This window comes from Pseudophryne corroboree, chromosome 6 (genome assembly GCF_028390025.1).
Source record: "Pseudophryne corroboree isolate aPseCor3 chromosome 6, aPseCor3.hap2, whole genome shotgun sequence".
NCBI lineage: Eukaryota > Metazoa > Chordata > Amphibia > Anura > Myobatrachidae > Pseudophryne > Pseudophryne corroboree.
Genome location: NC_086449.1, coordinates 71,489,938 through 71,515,503, shown reverse-complemented (window position 1 = coordinate 71,515,503; position 25,566 = coordinate 71,489,938). Strand labels below are relative to the sequence as shown.

General features: G+C 48.9%; 1 protein-coding gene and 1 pseudogene across 4 annotated transcripts in view; both read right to left on the bottom strand.

Annotated features, from left to right (window-relative positions):
- MISP3 (MISP family member 3) overlaps positions 1-25,566 on the bottom strand; it is a 106,961-nt gene that overhangs the window by 17,070 nt on the left and 64,325 nt on the right. Inside the window, exons 2-5 of one of the 4 annotated variants that reach the window (XM_063931130.1) lie at positions 16,537-16,622; positions 6,987-8,806; positions 978-1,565; positions 310-389 (exon numbers count right to left, since the gene is read on the bottom strand). In XM_063931130.1, coding sequence (XP_063787200.1) covers positions 310-389; positions 978-1,565; positions 6,987-8,787 — 2,469 coding nt within the window. In that variant the 5' untranslated portion in view covers positions 8,788-8,806; positions 16,537-16,622. Of the gene's footprint in view, positions 1-309; positions 390-977; positions 1,566-6,986; positions 8,807-9,820; positions 10,035-16,536; positions 16,628-25,566 lie in introns of those variants that run through there. The other 3 variants (XM_063931131.1, XM_063931132.1, XM_063931133.1) reach the window with 3 other exon arrangements.
- LOC134938938 (5S ribosomal RNA) lies at positions 22,640-22,758 on the bottom strand (annotated as a pseudogene).

Below are 25,566 nucleotides of genomic sequence, written 5' to 3'. Positions count from 1 at the left end.
CTCACACACTACTACACCATGACATGTACACACAGCACAGGTACAGTACACACATCTCCCCCTCACACACTACTACACCATGACATGTACACACAGCACAAGTACAGTACACACATCTCCCCTCACACACTACTACACCATTACATGTACACAGCACAGGTACAGTACACACATCTCCCCCTCACACACTACTACACCATGACACGTACACACAGCACAGGTACAGTGCACACATCTCCCCCTTACACACTACTACACCATGACATGTACACACATCTCCCCCTCACACACTACTACATCATGCATTACCTGTTCTTGTTGCTGTCCGTTGGTAATGACTCCGGTGCTAGGGGGCCAGTTCACATCTAATCTCCTCCAACTTGGGCGTTCTGAAACACAAAATATGGGTAAACATTTAGTAACTACGTTCAAACTATTAATATCTTATAAATCGTGAAATATATAGCTCAGACATATTTTCCCCAAATATGAACCACCATTTACTCTCTATTGGGTTATAATAATAACATTCATTGTTTACAGTACAGTATACTAATGATAAGACATGGGGAATACATGGTAATGTACTAAACATCCACTTACTTAAAGCCCTTGTTTCTACTTCTAATTTACCCCAGTCCTTCATCACAATTTCCTTAGTCATTACATTTTATTAGCAGCGCTCCTTTCAGTGCCATTTGTGACAGCTCAGAGCAAGTGAGCGCTAGTAGTGAGTAGTAATGACTGCAATGTTAATATGAAGCTGTATTCTTGGCTCTACTGAAGAGTGATTAATTGGACCATTTTGTTAGCATAACCAATATCTTAAGAATGACTGGCGGCATCAGAGGTACAAGTCGCCAGTTCTTAGTGACTAGGCTGAATATGGCTCCACCCACAAATTGGCCAAACCCACTTCGTGTCGGTGTTGGGTGCACTTTAAAATGACACAGCACAAGTTAGGCTCATGCTCTCACCTGGTTGGTAGATCCCACTTTGAACGTCGCTTCTGTTCTCTGGTTCCTTCTGTGTAGTCTCCATGGTGCTGTCGTCTCTCCCGTACACACTGTTCCTCTGTCTCCTGAGTTCTCGCTCTCTCTCCTGCACTTCCTCTATCTCTCTCTCCAGCAGAGATCGTGGGCTGGGTGAACGGAGCAGCTGAAAGGGGCTCCCGGGAGCAGCAAGAGGGGAATCGGCAGAATTAGGGGGAGGGGAACCTCCTGAGTTTGCACGTGAGGCCTCTGCTGAGGGGAAACGCCTGAAATCTGCTGGCGTGGAGCGACGAGAATCTGCAGGGGCGGAACGATATGAATCTGCAGGGGCGGAACGATATGAATCTGCAGGGGCGGGGCTGAAGACGTTTCCTGGGGCAGATCTACGGAGTAAAGAGCTGTGGTCTATGATGATGACATTGCTTCCATTAGCCTCAGCATATGAGGGCCCTTTCTTGCTTTCTACGGGTGCCACATAGTCAGATGCTACAGGGACCTCTGTTGCCGTAGCTACCAAGAACGTAGACTGTTGGAATTCACTTTGACTCTTCTTAATTGGAGGATCTGAGGACTCTGTGCAGGGAAAAAATAAATAAAAAATGATAGAGATATTTGACTAGTTAAAAGGGACAGTAAATATTTTCGACAAAAAAAAGAAAAGAAAAGAATTATGGGGGTAATTCCAAGTTGATCGCAGCAGGATTTTTGTTAGCAATTGGGCAAAACCAGGTGCACTGCAGGGGAGGCAGATGTAACATGTGCAGAGAGAGTTCGATTTGGGTGGGGTGTGTTCAATCTGCAATCTAATTTGCAGTGTAAAAATAAAGCAGCCAGTATTTACCCTGCACAGAAACAAAATAACCCACCCAAATCTAACTCTTTCTGCACATGTTATATCTGCCTCCCCTGCAGTGCACATGGTTTTGCCAAATTGCTAAAAAAAATCCTGCTGTGATCAACTTGGAATTACCGCCTAAATGCAGTGCTGGACTTTGTACTTTGAAATCAGAACCCCCCCCCCCTCCCCCACAGACACACACACACACACACACACACACACTTATCATTAGACTCAATTATAAGGTGCTCTGTGAAATTTTATATTAAAGGCTGAGCAGTCAAAACACCTCTAAATATATATGAGTGTCACCACAGTAACGCCTTACAGAGTAATTAGTAAATTTACCTTTGTGTTTTATGGGAAATACGAAGGCTAGGCAGTGTTCAGGAAACTAGCATCTGTGTCACTCCCAGTATAGACTGGTTTCGCTGCATCGTGTAATTACTGTGACATGCAGCACAGGCAGCGAGCGACAGACTAACAATTTAAAAAACCCGTAGCCTATGGTCAGACCAGACCAAAGAACGGTGATCCTTCTGGAGTGGTCTACCACAATACTTAAAGCTGTCCAAATGTGTAGTGATTTCATCGGACAATTTGGTTAATGTAAACTAAATCTGCCTGAAATGCAGACGGACAGTGATGGCCAATGCTATACGTGGTCACTAGTCTATCGTACTAAATAGAGTCTCTTAGGACCCGGCTCCTTGTCCTGACCACTAAACTCTTTGAACAGTCCAACTTTGATTTCTAGGGGATGTTCCTTTTCAGGTGGTTATGGCTCATCTGCACATGGGTGCTGCCCCATCGATACAGACCATACCTCTTCGTACATATATTAAGAAGATGGAAATATTTTCCTCTGGGACACTATGCTGCCCATAGCAGTACCACAAATTATTATTTCTGTAGTTATTCCTTGTTACAGTCACATAAGTATAAGAGTACAAGCCTGTTTACCCACAAAAAAACCCCATAACAATATAAGCAAGTGCCAATGGCCATGAATGTTCAAGTGGTCCAGAAGAAAGAAACCGCCTAGCCTTATGTTCGGTGATGCGACTGTACCATAAATGCCAACTCATAGAATATGTAAAATGGTAACGATATGGATAACTACTGTACATATCAAACTAGAGAAGTAACAGGCCTACTGTGCAAGTAGTCAATATCATAAAAGTAGGAGCATTTCCAGACTTAGGGGTCTATTTACTAAACCTTGAAAAGAGATAAAGTGGATGGAGATAAAGTACCAAACAACCAGCTCCTGTCATTTTTCAACCACAGGGGTCTATTCATGAAGCAGTGAAAAGAGTGGAGAAGTGAACCTGTGGAGCAGTTGCCCATGGTAACCAATTAGCTGCTCCATAAAATTGTATAGTATGCAAATTATAAATGTTACTTCAATGCCGATTGGTTGCCATGGGCAAATTCTCCACTGGTTCACTTCTCCACACTTTTCACTGCTTCATGAATAGACCCCATAGTCTGTTACATGGTAGTTAGGAGCTGATTGGTTGGTACTTTATCTCCATCTAAGGTTTAGTAAATAGATCCTACAGCCTGCAACATGGCAGAGTGGATTGGCTGGTACTTTATCTCTGTACACTTTCTCTCTCTCCAAGGCTTAGTAAATAGACCCCTAAAAGCTTAAAAATACAGGGACTGTCCATGAAAATTTGCAAGTCAGGGGCAAATGGCAGCCAAGGCTGTTTTAACAGCAGTGTAGGCCCCTGGGCAAAGCAATGCACTGAGGCCCCTACCCATTCTCCAGCAGGGGGTGGGGGGGAGGTGTGTGTGGTGTGTGTGTGTGTGTGTGTGTGTGTGCGCACGCGCTATCAGCAGGAGCTTTGATGTTCCGTAGGTGTTAGATCTTCTGCTCAGTATGTAGGACCTGGAGCATTAATTGCTGCTAATTACTCCTTTACTGTACAGATGGTGGGAGATGGGGCGGGAGGGAGAACACTAATCTGTAGAAGGGGACATTGGGTTGAATGAAGGGGCCCTGGTACATGACTTCCAGGGTAGTAGGGGGTGTTTAATATGCAGGGGAGGGGTGGATAGGCTTAATATTCATCATTTTCCAAAGGGAGGGCAGCTTTCTTGACTGCAGATATATCCAGTTTTTGGAAATAGAGGTGATAATGGGATAAACTAGAGAGTCCCACCTTTCAGGAGGTACTGGGGACTTGGGGATCAGAGTTCATGATCCACCGATGAAAATATAAAACTGCATACCAGGCGTGTGGAGCTGGAGCAGGGACAAGCTGATGGATGGCTGATATCTCTGGTTATGGGCATAGTAGAGACAAGTTGCCAGTGTCCACCGAAAGGGAAGAGTCTCAGCTTTTGGGATATACCCTCAGAAAAACTCTAAGTCAGACAGAACCCGAGATACTGTATCTACCTGGGAAGAGCAATTAACAGGCTCTGATGGGGACCACCGATTTGAAGTCAGATATCTCCGGCTCCCCAGGGCCAATTTAAAAATATCTGGTACCCCTGGAAAAAGGGGACCCTCAGCTATCAGCCTAGTGCCCTTATACTCCTGGGGCCCTTGGGCAACTTCCCGTTGAGCCCATACGAAAAGACGACCCTGCTGGCAGCTACTGCTTTTATCTTAACTTTGCAAGGCTCATGTCTATAATAATTTATTGCATTTCTGCAGTAAATTTGCCAAGTCCACCTTCAGACGACATTAGAAGTGACAACGCCTTTAGCTATTTTTACCTTCTCAGCAGATTTGTTTATTTTGCCAGTGGAATTAACACCTAATAATTGTAACTGTGCGCGGAATATAATTAGCTAGACAGAATCACTGTGAATGTAGGCAAGGGCCGATAAATCTGTGAGGATGGCAAAAATAATTGAAGGTGGAGATTCCCCTTTAATTTGTTGGCTAGTAAATACTGTCTCCTCTAATCTGTACTAGAAAAGAAATGTGGGACCAGTTTATCCAATATCAAATTGCAGTTAGTTAATAGATAAAAGAACTGGGGGCAGATTTACTAAAACCTTTACTAGGTGGTGGTGTCGCCCATAGCAACCAATTACATTCTAGCTATAACTGTTCTAGACTGTGCAAGATAAATGATAGCAACAAATCAGCTTGTAGCTATCTATCACTTTCCTTTTTATAAGACTTAGTAAATCTACCACCCGATCTTGCCTTATCATTAGTGGCTTTGGGGGCCCCAAAAATCATTTGTTATCGTCATATATCGCAGCAATAAAGTATTCATTTCTGGGGCTATTTATTAATTTGCAATTCTGAGCAGTTTTAAAAACTAATTAAGTCTGATTGTAAACATGTTTACGAAACCTGCCATCAAATCTATTCAATTGTAGCTCCGTTCAGGCGTGAATGGCTGCAGCCATGTACATTTCAGTGCCCCCCCTGGGGGTGGAGAGCTGAAATGTGCGAAAAGTGACCCATTTTTTCTTTTCGCGATTGCGCCCAGCGCTTTGGTCGGGTTTAGCTGCTTTAAGCTGAAGTAGGTGACAGGTAAGTACAGGTGAGATTGTACTGCAGCCACAGGTGGGGAAGCTGAGATAGGGGATAGGAAAGCACAGGTGAGTATGTACTGCAGTCACAGGTGGGGAAGCTGAGGTAGGTGACTGGTAGGAAAGCACAGGTGAGTATGTACTGCAGTCACAGGTGGGGAAGCTGAGGTAGGTGACCAGAAAGCATCGGTGAGGCTGTACTGCAGACAGGTGGGGAAGCAGAGGTAGGTGACTGGTAGGAAAGCACAGGTGAGTATGTACTGCAACCCTCAGGTGAGGAAGCGGAGATATGCGACAGGTAGGAAAGCACAGGTGAGTATGTACTGCAGTCACAGGTGGGGAAGCTGAGGTAGGTGACCAGAAAGCACAGGTGAGGCTGTACTGCAGACAGATGGGAAAGCACAGGTGAGTATGTACTGCAGCAACAATTAGGGATGCTGAGGTATGTGACAGGAAAACACAGGTGAGAATCTACTGAAGCCCACAGATGGAGAAGCTGAGGCGACTGATCGTAAAAGCACAGGTGAGTATGCAATGAAGTCCACAGGTTAACATGATGCAGGTGACCAGAAGGTTAGCACAGGTAAGTATGTAGGACAGTCCACAGGTGGGTACACCAATGTAGGTGTCAGGTAGGTAGGCACAGGGGAGTAAGTAGATAGCCCATAGTTGAGTAAAAGGATTTAGAGGACATGTAGCTAAGCACAGGGCAGTATGTAGATTATCCCATAGGTGGATAAAATTATGTAGGTAACAGGTAGGTAACCACAGGGAAGTATGTTTTTTAGCCCATACAAGTTGGCAAGATAAAGTCGATGACAGGTAGGTAAACACAGGTGAGTATGTAGATTAGCCCACAGATGGGTAACATGATGTAGGTAAGCACAGGTGAGTATGTAGATTAGCCTGTAGGTAGGTAAGATGATGTAGGTAAGCACAGGTGAGTATGTAGATTAGCCTGTAGGTGGGTAAGATGATGTAGGTAAGCACAGGTGAGTATGCAGATCAGCCTGTAGGTGGGTAAGATGATGTAGGTAAGCACAGGTGAGTATGCAGATCAGCCTGTATGTGGGTAAGCAGAGGTAGGTAAGCACAGGTGAGTATGCAGAGTAGCCCACAGGTGGGTAAGCAGAGGTAGGTAAGCACAGGCGAGTATGCAGATCAGCCTGTAGGTGGGTAAGCAGAGGTAGGTAAGCACAGGTGAGTATGCAGAGTAGCCCACAGGTCGGTAAGCAGAGGTAGATGGAAGGTAGAACAATGACACTTCTGATAGGTAAGGTGAGATAAGTGTTATCACGCACAATCCAAACAGAAAAACAGGTGTATGAGAATTCCTGATTGTATGCAGGAACAGGTTAGAACAGAAAGTCAGGTCCCTGATTGAAGAAGTCATTGTAGCTGGCTGGCACAAATGAACAGGCTGGGAGAGAATAACGAGAGCACAATGAATAACCAGGGACAGGTAGGAACACACTGTATCAGGGAGAGGATACATAGGTGTGGAGCGGAGAGGACTGTGATCACTGAGGTTCTGCTGGGTAGAATATAGACAATGATTATAGCTGCTGGGGTCTATACAGTATAGGGGGGCATAGCACAGGTGACAGGTGTGGGCAGAGACATACAGACAGTATCAGAAAGGGACTAACCTGTGTTCAGACTCTCAAAGATCAGTTTCCTCTCCTGCAGCTCCTGCTGGGGCCCACGGTCATAGGTGCCCATCACTTTGCCTAAGTCCACCAGGTCCTGTTCCCTGCGCGTTTCCAGCTGGATCTCTCTCAGCATCTGTGCCCCTGCCAGCTGCCGCTCGTTGCCAGCTTGTGCCATGGGCTCCACAGTTATGGTCTTTCTGCGCACCTCCACAAACTCGGGCTGCCCAACAGGGACGCTGATCCCCCTCTCCTGGCGCAGGACCAGCTCCCTCTCCATGGTCAGGCGTATCTCTCGCTCTATGGGGGTCTCAGGGGCCAGGGTTTCCCCTTCCAGCACAATCTCCCTCTCCTTCATCTCAGGTGTCCTGTGACACAGTTTTTCCTCAGTGACCGTCCCTTGCTCTGTCTCTCCTTGCTCAGCAGTGTCTGCCCAAACCTCCCTGCCAGTACAAATAAGAGGCGGCCACTCCTTCTCCCGGCATGCTACTGGGCGTTGTGGGTCTGGTGTCCCCTCCCTGCCAGGGTCAGATACCATATCAGGTGTCACTTTCCTCTCTGCTTCCTCGCCTGAGGCTGTTACCTGTCTACCTGTTTCCACCTTACACGCTGCATCTGTATTTACTTCCTCACCTGAGGCGCATACCTGTGCACCTGCTGCCTCTCTCAGGTCTACGTCTGGTTCCTCACCGGAGAGTTCTACCAGATTACCCCCACCTGTCTCCTCTCTATTTAGCACTACAGGTGTATCAGTCACTTCTACTCGCCCCTCTCTGCTCACCTGTGTACTCTGCTGCTCACCTGGCACAGGTACAGTTATGTCTGTGCGTTCATCACACACCGGTACATGCGCATTTGTCTCCTGTACATTCCCCTGTACAGCTGCACCTGCTCCCTCCGTCACCTGCTCACTTGTCGTTCTGTTTGTCTCTGTCACTTGTACAATGGATCGTGTTCCCTCTTCTGTCAGTGGAACACTGGCATCTGCTACCTCTCCAGGTATTTCCAGCCGCTCACCTGTTCCCCCACCTGCACGAGCCCCCTCTTTTGCCACCTCTGTCACTAGGTTTCTTACCAGCGTCTCTATCCACTTTTCACCTGCATCAGTTACATGTACAGGTACTTTTTCAGGTACATCGGCGTCTGTCTCCTCAACAGGTCTTGACTCCTTGTTTGTGACTCGTTGATCTGTCTCATTAGCTGTTTCCTGGGGATCTGTCACCTCACCTGTCAGGTGTGGAGCCGTCTCTTCATCGGTCACTCGCTCACCAGTCACTTGTGGATCTGATTCATCTCTCCCTAGTAGAACCGTCTCTACATCTGTCACTTGTGGACCAGTCTCATTATCTGTCACTTTGGGAATAGTCTCCTCATCTGTCCCCTGTTGACCTGTCTCTCCCAACGGCAAGACCTCTGTATTTGCCTCCTGGCCTGTCCTGGCCTCACAGGTCACCTCTTTCCCTTGCTCTGTAGCTGCCCCCTCTCCCTCTACATTCTTCACTATATCCTGCCCCTCGCTGCCTGCCCCTTCTAGCTGCACCTCCCTACTGATCTCCAGATCCCCAGTACCTGACCCCTGCTCCTCGCCATCTGTTCTCTGCCCTACTGCACATACTCCATTCTCTAGAGTAGCTGTGGCTGGATGGGTCACTGGCTCCCCCTTGTGTTCAGTGTCGGATGGACAACAGTTGGGTAATTCACAGCCACTCTGAGGATCCAGTGTTTGATGAGAGATGACAGTAGCTTGATTGGGGTCAATTGGGTGATTTTCGCCGATATCTAATCTCTGCTCTGAGGCCATTGGATGTTCCAGTTAATATCTGTGAGGGGGATAAAAAAAAAAAAAAAAAATTTTTTTTTTTTTAGATATATATATATATATATATATATATATATATATATATATATATATATATATATATGTATATGTATATGTGAACAGTGGTGCAAATAGCGCTGCTACCAATAAAACAAGACTATTGTAGGCAAGTATAATGATAAATCCCGTTTAAAGTTCAAAAACACATCCCCTAATTCTGGGGGGCTGCTAGGCAGGTTCTCTTGTGTGGACTCTATTTCCAAAGTCCGGTTAAATTAAAATGTGAAAGAGTGGTAGAACCCGGCGCCTTCTGTGTTGTGTGGTTTCCAAGTGAAGCTAGAATAATACTAAGCGTACCGCATCTCAAGTGTGTACAAGCCTGTAGAATGGATGTAACTTCTCCTGGTTGCGATCTTCTTACTTCCCCGGTTACTCCGTGGGTGGACCGTGAGGAGATTTAAAAAACCACAATAGTGTAATATTGCAAAACAATAACAGGTGTGCTGGTATAGAAAACGTTTTTCAAATGTGATGAATAGTGAAAGAATAATTCACCCAGTGTCAATTACATAAACACAGTGGTGTATCCGCAACCTAAGGTAGTTTAAAAATAAGTACCATCAGGACTTGTAGATCTTGCATATAGTATGTTCCTTTAAGGTGTTCCTCTCCCGTATATATATATATATATATATATATATATATATATATATATATATATATAATATTAATGTTTGCAAACAATATATATTTTTTTAAATAAATACTTTTTTTCCCTACCCGATATTGCTATGTAACCCCATCCTTCCGGGGTGCGATTACATGGTTTGGAGTCGTGCACTATCACCAGTGCGCAGACCCTATGAACGCAGCCGCTGTATGCGGACGCAGCGGCCGCTTCCAAATCTGAATAAGGCCCTTATTACTGCAGCTGGAATGGATCACTATTTGAAGGGTTGTGGGGGTGCTTTTCTACAGACCTGTCCCGTGTCTCAAAGGGGCTGTCAGTCTGTACCTGTGCAGCAGCTGCTGTCTCTTGCCTGTTCCGCCACTCCACCCCGCTGGAGTAAGAGCCACCACCAGGTTCCGGGAACCGCCAATCTGCACAGGATAGATGAGCATCACTCCCGCACACTGCCAGTCGTCATCTCTCCTACAAGGTGGCTGCTAGTCTCCATTGGATGAGCTGCATCACCTCTCCCCTCTCACCTAAGATGGCCGCTCCAACTGCCACCAACTGTCACACTAGCCAGCCTCTCCCTGAAGCTGCATGTCACCTCCAATTGTCACACTAGCCAGCACAAGCCATATTAGATCCTCCCGAGGCGGTGTATTATTGTAGCATGGGGGTCCGTGGGGGCACAATGGCACTATACATAGTTTGGGCATCACAGACTTAAAGCACAGTTCCAGTAGATGCTTTGGACTTTACACACAAACACAGGTTCACCTGCCCGTTCACTGGCCGGGGTCAGTAGTCTCCAGCTACACAGGTTTCACACTCCTCTCTTGGGTTCTGTTGCAATCTGACCCGCTTTGGGGGGAGAGGTCTCAAACCATTGAGAGAGATAAAGTGGAGAAGTTGCTCGTACAGCCAATCAGCTACTAACTGTTTACATAGACCGTGCCAGATGAATGATAACTGGAATCTGATTGGTTGGTATGGGCAATTTCTCCACTGTAAGGTTTGATACCTCTCTCCTATGACGATGTACAGAGTGGTTCGCACCCAGTCTCCATCTCTGCTCCCTAAGGACCAGCAACATACAGATGTCGCCCCCCACCCATCACATCTGCTTCTCTACACATTCACCATCACATGGGACAGCAGTATTCAGACTCGTGTAGCCAGTTCTCCAACAGTGAACTCCCCATTAATGGCTGCTGCAGAGCTTTTATGCATAGAGGTCCCTTCTTCCCCCTTAAAAATAAAGCCATTACTCCTACTTTGCTAAAGTTGAGTCTGGGACATTTGTGCGTGACGAAAGCATGCCCTCCCTCTTCCCATTTTTGGAACGCTGGAGGCATGCCCAGCACTCCGGGAGCTGCCCCCAGTCCCTTTCTCCAGTGACTAGACACTTTGCGCATGCGCACGGCATCTAGTCACTGCTTGCACTGCCATGCAGAACGGCTGGTGAAAGGGTCCCCACCCCACCTGCCGCCCATATATGGGATGGTGGGACAGTGCCTGAAAAGCAGTACTGTCCCGCCCAAATCAGGACAGTTGGGCGGTATGCTTAGCCCATCATTGGTGCTGCAGGATAGCACATGGCTGCTCACACTACAGGGCTTCGAGCTGCAGCCTCTCATCCCCCAGACTTTCTCAAGGGCTCTCTCCAGACTTCTCTATTGGTGTTTCTCCTCTGGCAGAAGATGGGCAATGCCCCCCCCCCCCCCCCCCCTTTGGGGGAGTACAGGAGCTCCCTCCCTGCTCCTTAGCTCTCAGATGTTTCTCCAAAGTAGGAATGGTCATCGACAATCTAAGGCAGGTGTTAGCCATCAATGTCAGGACTCAGATGCCACACCATTGGTTCCTATTCACCCCCATTCCCGATGGGGAAGAACACTGGTGGCAGCCTGAAGTCTGCACATGCCCAACACTCAGCCATCGATAGCTGAATTGGTCCTGTGCATGCGCTCCACCATCGGAGATGGGTTTATGAACTTTATGTACATCTATATCAGGCCCTCAATCATACCTGGGCGTGGGGTTATTTATAGAGGAACACCCCATCTATGGTCAATGGTTTTTAACCATCAACAGGAAACCATCAATCGTTGGGTGCCTCACATGTAGAGACCGTGGTTGCGCATGAACAAAACCTTCGCCATCCGACCTCCGCCACCAAAGCGTAACATTATAAACATAGAATTTGATGGCAGATAAGAACAAGTGGGCCATCTAGTCGGCCTCCTTTTTTTTTACCATATTTTTACCTCAAACCTTATTTGCCTCCTCTACCAGTGGCGAGACCATTGGGTGCTGACCAACGGTGGTTGATCACCATCCCTACCTGGGAAATAGAGAAGAATCAGATTATGCAGAGACCATCACCATATACGCCAACGGAGCCAACAGCACTTAAAAGGGGGTTTGGACTCTTGAAAAGGGCATGACCACGTCCCGATTTATCCGTGAAAGTCAGCTACACATCTGCTACGTCTCTATGACCTGTTCACGCAGTCACAACACTTAGCATGAGCAGTGGACTAGTGACCCGATGCTCCGCTCATGTGTGAACAAGCTTTGTAAACATGCTGCGTCGGCACTATTACATCACGGTTACCACGGAGAAAGGAATTTGGGGGGGGGGGGCTAAAATGTAAGTCTCTCGTGGTGGGGGCTCAGTTACCAGTCACTGCTGTACGTTACTGTATATTGTATATAGAACCATGTCAACGTGCAGCAGGTGGAGAGTTGATTAACCCCTTAATGACCTGTGTCTTTTAGAACTCTGCTGTGCGCTGGTTATGTAGGAAATAAATGTTTGACTACTGCTATGTACTAAAGTAAATTTGACATCGCTCTTATTAGAGCACACAGGAGTTTCCTTTCAGAGTCGATTTGAACAAATAGATCTTTATTTAACTTGGCCTATCCAGGGAAGGCTGAAAAATAATGATAAATAATTCACGAGGGACCTGCCCTTGTTTGCTTTCACACATTTAGTGCAATGCGACAAATCTACTCTTAACTCATAGTGGCTGGCGGTGAGAGATCTTCTGAAAGAGGGCGGCAATATGCCCTGTGCCAGCACCGCCCCATAAACATGAGATCATGAAGCCACTCATAGGGGACAGGGACACTGGCATTGGGAAATGGGACACTGCCTACTGGAGTGCTCCTTGGAAGCTCCAGGTGGCTTTGCAGTAGTGCTGCTGGCTGCAAGATGAAGATACAGGGACCCCGCAAGCCCTGCACAACAGCACCGCTCTCACACAACCGCCAAGAGAGGGGGAACAGGTACTAATTACCTGGGCCTTAAGGGGGCAGCAGCTGCTTCTGTGTGTGTGCTGGCTGGCTAAAGAGGCTTTTTTTTTTTAAAGGGGCGTGACCAGGGCTTGCTTAGGGTCCACATGGACCTGGGGCTGAAAACATTCAAGGGCCTATACGAAGAAGAGGTGCTGTGACCGGTGCTGTGTGGGTGTGGTCAGCATTGTAGGGGTGTGGCCAGTGCCAAGTGGGCATGCACACTCCCTACCCCATCTGCCCCAAATGTGTGGGTCTGAAAACTGCAAATTCACTTCATCTAGCCCCACCCCAAGAATCGCAGCATTTTCCCACTAATGTGACAGCCTGGCCCCGCCGCCTGAAGTTGCCTATAGTGTCCCCTCTCCGGGCTTTTCCTTGAGAGGAGTCCAAGAAAGTAAAGCAAGCAGAACGACCATGCCTCCAAATGTGCAAGGTTTCAGAAGCCATCTTTCCGTGTTAGACGCCTGTCACCACCCGTACGGCGATTCTATGCGCTAGTAATCAGGACTCATTTGCAGTGCGACTTAGACGTATGCACAGTAGAAAAACATTGCTCCACCACGTCCTAGGCCTCTGCCTGACCAGACAGAGCAATGGTGGGTGGGATCAGGGCTTTTACTCTGGCAGTACTCAAAAGCACACATCTGCAAGGTTTATTTTGGTTCCATTTATTCTATTTCCGGAAACAGGAAGAAAAATCGGAAAAAATATTTCAGAAGTGAATTAAATAAGCATCTGAAGACTTGACCACACTGTGAGCAACTATAAATCTTGCATCAGCTTTGAGTCGCATGCTGGCGAATCCCCCTCTCCCACCCCTAGTACTGGCCCATTCCCCCCTCTCCCCCGTGGTACTGGCCCATCCCTCCCCCCCCCAGTACTGGGGCACCCTCCCCCCCCCACCACCCCCCTTAGTACTGTTGGCGCACCCCTCTCCTCCCACACCCCATTCCCCCCCAGCACTGGCACATCCGTCTCCCCCCTAGTACTGGCCCATCCCCCCTCTCCCCCTGGTACTTGTGATGTTAGTGTATTAGAATGCTTAATATGTGTAAGCCTGAATCTTCAGTGATGGTCCCTGGGACCAGGGGGATGCTGGGAAGTGGGTGGTCCAGTGTGCAGGGTGTCTGGAGTTGATGATGGAATAAACAGCACAGCAGTGAACTCACATGTCTGTGTCCTTATGACTGGATTTACAAACATGAACAAAACAGTACTGGCCCATCCTTCTCCCCCCCTAGTACTGGGGCACCCATCTCCCCTCCCCCCCCCCAGTACTGGTGGTGCATGCCTCTCCTACCACACCTCATTACCCCCTTTCCACCCAGTACTGGCACTTCCCTCTCCCCCCTAGTACTGCTGGTACACACCCGCCGACGTGCCCACGATATATCGGCAGTTCAATCGAGCAATCTATATATCGACCAGTGTGTACCCAGCTTAAGTGACACTAAAGCCCGCAGACTTCTGGCCCAGGTGGGACTTCATTATGTGACCGGCCTCATCACGTCCCTGAAACTCTTGTGGTTACTACTAACTGACTAGATTTCGGTGGGATAGTCCTGAATCATGGAAGGGTGGGGAGGGGGTTTGGGCGGAGTTTTGTAACATGCGAGACTATGGCCAGGTTTGGGTAGATCCGGCTTATTTTGTGGTGATTTTCCAGGTTTCAGTCGTTTGAGGCATGGTTTACTGAAGTGGGTGGGGCTTAATGAGACAATTCACACTATGCCCCCCTCCCCCCTTACACACACACACACACACAGTGGCAGGTAGGTGCTCTGAAGGAAAATTAGTTGCTCTCTCAGGAGTCCAGGAGGTCTCCCCCCAATTCTGGAGTCTCCCGGACATTCTGGTAGTGTAGGCGCTTATAACCTAGAGCAGTGGTTCTCAAACTCGGTCCTCAGGACCCCACACAGTGCATGTTTTGCAGGTAACCCAGCAAGTGCACAGGTGTATTCATTATTCACTGACACATTTTAAAAGGTCCACAGATGGAGCAATTTTCACTTGTGATTCTGTGAGGAGACATGCAAAACATGCACTGTGTGGGGTCCTGAGGACTGAGTTTGAGAACCTGTGACCTAGAGTAAAGCATTTGATGTTTATGGTAAAACGTAATGAAGTGGTACAGGTAAGTATAAAGTCGTGGTAAGAACAGGGCCGGTTCTTGCCCTTGTGGCGCCCCGGGCAAAAATATGGGGGTGTGGCTTCATATGGGGGCGTGGCCAGTTGCGCCCCATTTTCCCCCCTTGAAGCGCCGCTGAAAAAGAAAAAAAAAAAGATACATTTATACTTACGATCCCCGCTCCTGATTCCAGACCGCTGCAGACCTCCGCCGGCGCCGCTCTTCTCCTCTCCTCACCTCCGATCTATATGAGAGACGTCAGTCATGACGTCTCTCCCATAGCACAGCATAGACACTAGAGGTCAATTATGACCCCTAGCGTCTGTGCCACAATGCTGTGCGGTGCGCGATGATGTCATCGCGCACCGCACAGCAAAGGTCCTTTCCACGAAGGGAAACTAGACGCGTAGCATCTGGTTCCCTTCGCAGCGGGGGGCACAGTGGCGGATCTTGCCATGGTGCGGTGCCCTCCAGATGGCTCCGGCTCCCTCCGGAAGGCGGCGCCCCGGGCAAAAATCCTGCTTGCCCGTGGCAAGATCCGCTACTGGGTAAGAAGTACTTACAGGAGATGAGTATCCCTTTCCCCGAAAGTGACCATTAATGGCGCAGGCACCGCCCGCTGCACTGAATGGGTACCCGTTAGCCGCGCACATCTTCCGTCTGTCTTGGAATTGGGAGAAAAGTCTCCATCAGCAGAACAGTCCCTCTTAAAGTTGGGATGTATTATCACCGAGGAGTCCCGCCATAGAGAAGTCAGACAGACTTTTCATACAGGGCAGAAATCTGTATAATATATGTACAGTTATAAGTTACAGTAGGGGCCAGTTATTTATTATAATACACAAGTTTTCTTAATTAGTACTAAAATGTTGACATCCGAACTCACCGATTTATTATTCAGTTATTATCTAAGCAGTTTACTTTATACATGTAGTAGCATCACTTGTACATTACAGGGCCATATCACTACTGTATAAGGTCCTGTATGCACAAACGTTATTTCAAAGAGTTTAATTTCAGTGTTGATGCACTAACACAGGCATTCCCAACCTCGGTCCTCAAGGCACACTAACAGTCCTGGTTTTAGTGATATCCAGGCTTGAACACAGGTGACTTAATTAGTAGCTCAGTTATGTTGATTTAACCATCTGTGCTGAAGTCTGGATATCACAAAAACCTGCACTGTTGGTGTGCCTTGAGGACCGCGGTTGGGAATGCCTGCACTAACAGATGACAATAGTGAGAAAGTGAATCTAGCACTTTTTGCTCTGGGGCTCCCTCTGCTGTCCTCTTTTATAGTTGCTAGCAAAGAGCTCCTGACATGTAGGCTGTTGACCTGCCAGTCAATTGAAGGTCAATGAGCCTTTACCAACATCTATACAGCAACAACATTTACCTCAGCATTGTACACGAGCAATACTTTATTTATTTTAACTTAATGCTTTCTTTTTATCATCAAGTTTTACTTTAAGATTTTTAAATGCTGTCCATCTTAAGAATGCCAATAACCAATTTTATTTTTTTAACAAATTAAGTGAGCATTTGATACACCAGATTGTCCAGAAAAAAAAAATTCAATTGCAATTTTGTAGCTAAGGCTGCAGGTATATTAAGCGATGTCGGGACTTACCTCTCCGGCGAACGTCTGGGCTAGGCGTGATTCACTGGTGACAAGGCAACACAAGGCCTGCAGGTCTTGCCGAGAGGAGAGTCACACTGTGCTAGCAAAAAAAGACAGTCACCTTGTGAGAGAGGAGAGGACTGTACTTATTAACTAGTATACAGCTAATGCACAAACACATGTACAGTATGTGCACGATCTCCCTGACCCAACAATCTGGAGGTTGCCTACCTCTTACCTAGGTGCTTCTGCCTACACTAGAGAGCAGCGTTCAGCTTACATTATACAGTAAGAATGTTTCTGTAAAGGTTCAGCTCTGCGAGACTGACAGTGTTCCTTCCCCTGACCAGTCATCCAGGTCACAGAACAGGTAAAACACTCATTAGCACAGACTATAATCTTCAGGACCACAAACAGAAGGCACAACATACAGTATTTACACTAATAACACAGCATTGTACACCTATCTCCTCACCCTTCTGCCATCGTGCTGTACTCTCCACCATGGTACACTGCTTCCAGCTAACTGCGCATCCCTATCACACTCCCCCTCCTGTGCACGCTTCCAAGTAACCGCTCATCTCCATCACACTCCCCCTCCTGTGCACGCTTCCAAGTAATCGCACATCCCCATCACACTCACCCTCCTGTGCACGCTTCCAAGTAACCGCTCATCCCCACCACTCACCCTCCTGTGCACGCTTCCAAGTAACCGCTCATCCCCATCACACTCCCCCTCCTGTGCACGGTTCCAAGAAACTGCGCACATCCCCATCACACTCCCCCTCCTGTGCACGGCTCCAGGTAACTGCGCATCCCCATCACACTCCCCCCTCCTGTGCACGCTTCCAAGTAACCGCACATCCCCATCATACTCCCCCTCCTGTGCACGCTCCAAGAAACTGCGCACATCCCCATCACACTCCCCCTCCTGTGCACGCTTCCAAGTAACCGCTCATCCCCATCACACTCCCCCTCCTGTGCACGCTTCCAAGTAACCGCTCATCCCCATCACACTCCCCCTCCTGTGCACGCTCCAAGAAACTGCGCATCTCCATCACACTCCCCCCTCCTCTGCACGCTCCAAGAAACTGTGCATCCCCATCACAATCCCCCCTCCTGTGCACGCTTTCAAGTAACCGCTCATCCCCATCACACTCCCCCTCCTGTGCACGCTTCCAAGTAACCGCTCATCCCCATCACACTCCCCCTCCTGTGCACGCTCCAAGAAACTGCGCATCCCCATCACACTCTCCCTCCTCTGCACGCTCCAAGAAACTGCGCATCCCCATCACACTCCCCCTCCTGTGCACGCTTCCAAGTAACCGCTCATCTCCATCACACTCCCCCTCCTGTGCACGCTTCCAAGTAATCGCACATCCCCATCACACTCACCCTCCTGTGCACGGTTCCAAGTAATCGCACATCCCCATCACACTCACCCTCCTGTGCATGCTCCAAGAAACCGCATCCCCATCGCTCACCCTCCTGTGCACACTTCCAAGTAACTGCGCATCCCCATCACACTCACCCTCCTGTGCACGCTTCCAAGTAACTGCGTATCCCCATCACACTCACCCTCCTGTGCACGCTTCCAAGTAACTGCGCATCCCCATCACACTCACGCTCCTGTGCACGCTTCCAAGTAACCGCACATCCCCATCACACTCACTCTCCTGTGCACACTTCTAAGTAACCGTACATCCCCATCACACTCACCCTCCTGTGCACGGTTCCAAATAACTGCGCATCCCCATCACACTCCCCCCTCCTGTGCACACTTCCAAGTAACTGCGCATCCCCATCACACTCCCCCTCCTGTGCACGCTCCAAGTAACTGCGCATCCCCATCACACTCACCCCCCTGTGCACGCTCCAAGTAACTGCGCATCCCCATCACACTCCCCCTCCTGTGCACGCTTCCAAGTAACTGCGCATCCTCATCACACTCCCCCTCCTGTGCAGGGTTCCAGGTAACTGCGCATCCCCATCACACTCCCCCTCCTGTGCACGCTTCCAAGTAACCGCACATCCCCATCACACTCCCCCTCCTGTGCACGCTTCCAGGTAACTGCGCATCCCCATCACACTCCAATCTTTTTATAACTGCCCACTTCTTACTCATTCATCTTTCACTGCTTTCCCCATACATGTTCTGCATCCTACCACTGCTTCTTTACATATTCTGCATTATCACTTGTCACCTACATACACCCAGCATTCCCTCCCCGCTCCTCACACTCAGCATTCCGTCCCCGCTCCACTCCGCACACTCAGCATTCCCTCCCCGCTCCACTCCTCACACTCAGCATTCCCTCCCCGCTCCACTCCTCACACCCAGCATTCCCTCCCCGCTCCACTCCTCACACCCAGCATTCCCTCCCCGCTCCACCCCTCACACCCAGCATTCCCTCCCCGCTCCACTCCTCACACTCAGCATTCCCTCCCCACTCCACTCGTCACACCCAGCATTCCCTCCCCGCTCCACTCCTCACACTCAGCATTCCCTCCCCGCTCCACTCCGCACACCCAGCATTCCCGCCCGCTCCACTCCGCACACCCAGCATTCCCTCCCCTCCCCACTCCGCACACCCAGCATTCCCTCTCCTCCCCACACCCAGCATTCCCGCCCCGCTCCACTCCCAGCATTCCCTCCCCGCTCCACTCCTCACACCCAGCATTCCCTCCCCGCTCCACTCCGCACACCCAGCATTCCCTCCCCTCCCCACACCCAGCATTCCCTCTCCTCCCCACACCCAGCATTCCCGCCCCGCTCCACTCCTCACACCCAGCATTCCCTCCCCGCTCCACTCCTCACACCCAGCATTCCTTCCCCGCTCCACTCCGCACACCCAGCATTCCCTCCCCGCTCCCAACATTCCCGCTCCACTCCGCACACCCAGCATTCCCGCCCCGCTCCACTCCGCACACCCACCATCCCCTCCCCACACCCAGCTTTCCCTCCCCACCCCACACCCAGCATTCCCGCCCCGCTCCGCACACCCAGCATTCCCGCCCCACTCCGCACTCAGCATTCCCTCCCCTCACCCAGCATTCCCTCCCCTCCCCGCACACCCAGCATTCCCTCCCCGCTCCACTCCGCACACCCACCATTCTCTCCCTGCGAGTGCACACCCAGCATTCCCTCCCCTCACCCATCATTCCCTCCTCCCCACACACCCACCATCCCCTCCCCGCACCCACCATCCCCTCCCCGCTCCGCACACCCACCATCCCCTTCCCGCTCCACTCCGCACACCCAGCATCCCCTCCCCACTCTGCACACCCAGCATCCCCTCCCCGATCCACTCCGCACACCCAGCATCCCCTCCCCGCTCCACTCCGCACACCCAGCATCCCCTCCCCGCTCCACTTCGCACACCCAGCATCCCCCTCCCCGCTCCACTCCGCACACCCAGCATCCCCTCCCCGCTCCACTCCGCACACCCAGCATCCCCTCCCCGCTCCACTCCGCACACCCATCATCCCCTCACCGCTCCATTCCGCACACCCAGCCTTTCCTCACTACTACCTCCACACACCCCGCATTCCCTCACTGCTACCTCCACACCCAGCATTCCCTCACTACTACCTCCACACACCCCGCATTCCCTCACTGCTCCCTCCACACACAGCATTCCCTCACTGCTCCCTCCACACACCCAGCATTCCCTCACTGCTCCCTCCACACACCCAGCATTCCCTCACTGCTCCCTCCACACACCCAGCATTCCCTCACTGCTCCCTCCACACACTTTGGACCTAATTCATGTTTGTACGCAATGCAGATGTTCACACAATGGCGCAATTATCGTCAGCCTGTGCCACAATCGCACTGCATACCTGCCAAGGTGCCGTTGTGATCACTTTTGCACTGATTGGACTGTTTGGGGGAGGTAACGGGGAGTGGCAGAAAAGCACAGGTGTGTCATGGCTGTATATCTCATCAGCTGTGATCATGTATGTACAAAAACATGGTACCTCCGTCGCTACTACGGCATCTAATCTGCGTGGCCATAAGGCAACCCTAGCAGTCGATGTTCCTTGTAATTGCGGATACAGTAGGCTGCGTCTGTGTACACCGTTGCTAATGATTTGCAATGGCTCCGGTAGACGTCTATCATCTTGCTTGGGTGGCAGCTTCACTTGCTAAGATTAGCAGTTCCATAGTGTATACATTCACAGCTGCAGTGTCGTAACTACAGACTCGGCAGCCACTACATTTGTTGGATTTGATTAACACCTTTTGCTGGAGGTGGAGAGTTGTTGTGTGAGGGTTATAATCTGGATGGACACACGTTTCAGTAGTCCTATTTATTCAGTATAGGTTAGGACGCACAGGGCCTAGCAGGGGTGTAGCGAGGGTGGCTCCGGGCACCGAAAAATTTAGAGGGCGCGCTACTCTACAGTGTGGCATAACGTGTATAATAAGGGGTACTTCTCTGTAATGTGAATAACGGACACTACATTGCGGTGTAATGTGAATTGGTACTATTCTGTGGCCACACACTTTCCCAATGAAGCCATGCCCCTATATTGTTGTTGCAAGCCTTCGGCACGCACTGACCCTATTTTAAACATTGAGGGAACCAAAAGGAAAAACTTTTGCCCTGAGCTCCACAAGGTCTAGAACCGGACCCAGAGGCTGGCTGGCAACTTTAAGCATGGGGGGCAGACTCGAGCAAGTGGCCAAGCTTTTCACAGGGAATGCAATGGAATAATGGCCCTGGAACACTTAAATTGCACTGGCCTGGGGGGTGGGGTCAGATGGCACCCGGCCCAGCCAGCTCCTGACTGGCCCTGTCACCAATTTAGGATTTTTAAATATTCTCTTTTAAATGCAACATACTGCCACATGTTGGCTAAGCCCCCAATTCATTACAGGGCAGGGGGAGCCAAAACATACCCTTGCTCCGGGCACCATGGCGCCTAGCTACACCTCTGGTGCCTAGTATATGCAATGGCTAGTTATAAAGTGGCAGCTTAAGATCAATAATAGCGTTATACCTGCGTTACACCGAAGGCAAACAGACCAACATTACTACAGAAGGACTGGGCTACAATCACAAAGCTCAGAGTCATTATGTGGCCTCTCCACACCTCTGCAATGACAACTCCAGGACCAGGCTTACCCCTCCAGCTGAGAACATCACTACTAACCCTCAACATAATGCCTCACCTGTTTAACGTTTCCGAACATCTGATCAAATCTCACCAAATTTCCAGGAGTTTATACTGCTGTACCTGTGTATAATGCCCAGATGTATGCTTTGGCTCAAAAATTGCATGAAAATCTGGCTCTGGTTCTAGCCAGTGCCTCCTGAGCTATTTAGCTCACCGCACGTCCCTGATTCCTGTAATGTGTACCTCCACTGATTGCACACCCTGCAACCTACACAGTGCACCTCAGATGGTGGCCTTGGATGGTTACTCCGTGAAACAAGAAGAGCGACCGTGCACCGGTATGTATAAATTGCAAAGATTATATGAAACCAAAAATTGGACAATTATATTACTAGAAAGGAAATTTAAACCTTTCTAATTATGTCCCTATTGGTGGTGCGCCCAGAGCTAAAAAGTACAAGTACTGGCAAAGGGAGAGAAAGAAAGCTCTTGTGTGGGCGCACTCTTAGGAAAGAAGAAAATATTGCTCACTTAATTACTGAAAGTTATTAAAATTTATATTTATTGTTTAAGAGTTAAAAACAGAATACCCCTCTACGATCCAAAGAAAAAATGTAAACATAATAAAGACATGAGAAAATGTAAAAATGTTCTGGTCTGTTAATCACATGAGAAGGATTAGAAAGGCTGCAGACACCTAATAGTCTAACACCCGTTTCTCCTGACCAGTACAGATAATCTGTATTAATGAGACCGGCCAAGGAGGTTACTGACTGTAGGAGGTCAAATAATGTGTGTTAGAGAACCACTGAAATCAGGTTGATTCTAAGCAATTTATTATTCACCTATTATACCATGTTACTCAGAATTGGAGATATCTGTATTAATGTACCCTGAACGCAGAAAGAAGAGAAGAAAGTTTTGAAGGAACAAATAGTGGTGATACTGCTGTTGGTGTCCACCCTTCTGAGGAAGGGGAATAGTCCCTACTCTACAACACCGGGTATTCCCAAGGAGTCTCCTCTCAAAGTACTGACCCGGCCCAACGCTGTTTCGCTTCCAAGATCAGACGAGATCGGGCATTAGCAGCGTGGTGTGATAGTAGAGAGGCTATCTACCAATGAGAGTGCACCTATATACAGATGGTAGAGTAAGGATTTAGAAAGATAAGACCATGTAGATCTGCTTTCCACGTTAGGCGGGGTAGGCAAAATGTCACTTAATGGCAAAGTGCACCCTGGATCGTGAATGAGAGTCTACGGAAAATAGTAAGTGATAAAAAGAAAAAAGATATAGTCACTCTTGAATTGGACTGGTGGTTATTAACCCTGGTGGGAGACCACGTCACAGAGTATGCAGCGTCAGGTAAAATAGTACATGTGGATATACTTCACATATGTATGCATTTTTGTGCAAAGCAACACATCATTACTTTGAAAAAAACCTAAAGAGGTATAGCATACTATATACAAAGAAAATGAAATGGTATAAAAAATGAGTACAGTCTGCAATCTATGGGGTTTATCAGGCTGTATTATGCACAGAAAATCCAAAATAATTGGCTTGCGGTGTGAGTGGTGTGTCAAGCATTATTAGTATACTACTAATGCCTTGAGTTCTGTTGGATAAAGAGCGCTATATTAAAAATTTTTTTTTTAATAATAATAATTTATTATTTTTATTATTAAATCATGTTACAATGCAAGGAGGTGCAAATATATTTTTCTTTTTATCCATACACAATAAATACAGTCTGTCTTTACATGTAGCCCACACAGCTTTATTTTTATACTGCAATTAAGATTTGAATTCTACACACCCACCCAAATCTAACTCTCTGCACATGTTACACTGCTCCACCTGCAGATAGGATGTGTTTAATTTGTCGGCTGTCAGGATACAGATGCCGGAATCTTGACAACAGACAATGCCACCAGCCAGAATCCTGGAGCAACAGGACTATTCCCACTCGTGGGTGTCCACGACACCCATATAGTGGGTGGAGATCCTTTGGCGAGCGCAGCGAGCCACCGAGCCCGCAGCGTGGGGAGCGCAGTGGGCCCGCAAGGGGACTCTTTGCGCTTGCCCTACTGCTGGCATTCTGGCCGGTGGGATGTCACTGTCGTGATTTTGAAAGCCGGCATCCCGTCCACCGGTAAATCATACTAAATCCCTGCAGATGTAACTTGTTCTTTGTTTTTCTACAAACACAGAATCAGCCCCTCTATTATTGGTTACATGCATTCTCATCATTCTACCACTGCTCCCCTACACTCCCAGTATTCTGCCACTGATCCACCACTGCTTCCTTACACTCAGCATTCTACCACTGCTCCCCTACACTCCCAGTATTCTACCACTGATCTACCACTGCTTCCTTACACTCAGCATTCTACCACTGCTCCCCTACACTCCCAGTATTCTACCACTGCTTCCTTACACTCAGCATTCTACCACTGCTCCCCTACACTCCCAGTATTCTACCACTGCTTCCTTACACTCAGCATTCTACCACTGCTCCCCTACACTCCCAGTATTCTACCACTGATCCACGGTCTACCACTGCTTCCTTACACTCAGCATTCTACCATTGCTCCCCTACACACTCCGCATTCTGTCACTGCTCCCCTATGTACTCGGCATTCTATCACCGCTCCCTTGCAGACTCCACATTCTACCACTGCTCCCCTACACTCCCAGTATTCTACCACTGATCCACGGTCTACCACTGCTTCCTTACACTCAGCATTCTACCACTGCTCCCCTACACACTCCGCATTCTGTCACTGCTCCCCTATGTACTCGCCATTCTATCACCGCTCCCTTGCAGACTCCACATTCTACCACTGCTTACATACACCCCCACACACCCAACATTATTTCACTGCCCCCCTACACACCCAACATTCTATCACTTCTCCCTGTGTACTCATTCTACCACTGCTTTCTTACACACTCAGCATTCGGTCACTCCTCCCCTACACACCCATTATTCTATCACTACTCCCTTGCAGACTCCACATTCTACCACTGCTTTCTTACACACCCATTATTCTATCTCTGCTTCCCTACACACTCAGCATTCTATCACTGCTGTCCTACGTACTTCACATTCCATCACTGCACCCCTATGTACCCCACATTCCATAACTGCACCCCTTCGTACCCCACACTGCACTCCACATTCCATCACTGTATCCCGCATTCCATCACTGCACCCCTACGTACCCCGCATTCCATCACTGCACCCCCTACGTACCCCACATTCCATCACTGCACCCCCTACGTACCCCACACTGTACTCCACATTCCATCACTGTACCCCGCATTCCATCACTGCACCCCACGTACCCCGCATTCCATCACTGCACCCCTACGTACCCCACATTCCATCACTGCACCCCTACGTACCCCACATTCCATAACCGCACCCCTTCGTACCCCACACTCCATCACTGTACTCCACATTCCATCACTGTACCCTGCATTCCATCACTGCACCTCTACGTACCCCACATTCCATCACTGCACCCCTACGTACCCCACATTCCATAACCGCACCCCTTCGTACCCCACACTCCATCACTGTACTCCACATTCCATCACTGTACCCTGCATTCCATCACTGCACCTCTACGTACCCCACATTCCATCACTGCACCCCTACGTACTCCATATTCCATCACTGCACCCCTACGTACTCCACATTCCATCACTGCACCCCTACATACACACCATTATCACTGCACCCCTGCACACCCAACATTCTACCACTGCTCCCCAATATACCCAACATTCACCCAACATTCTATCACTGCTCCCCAATATACCCAACATTATATTCACTGCTCCCCTACATACCCAGCATTCTATTCACTGCTCCCTTACATACCCAGCATTCTATTCACTGCTCCC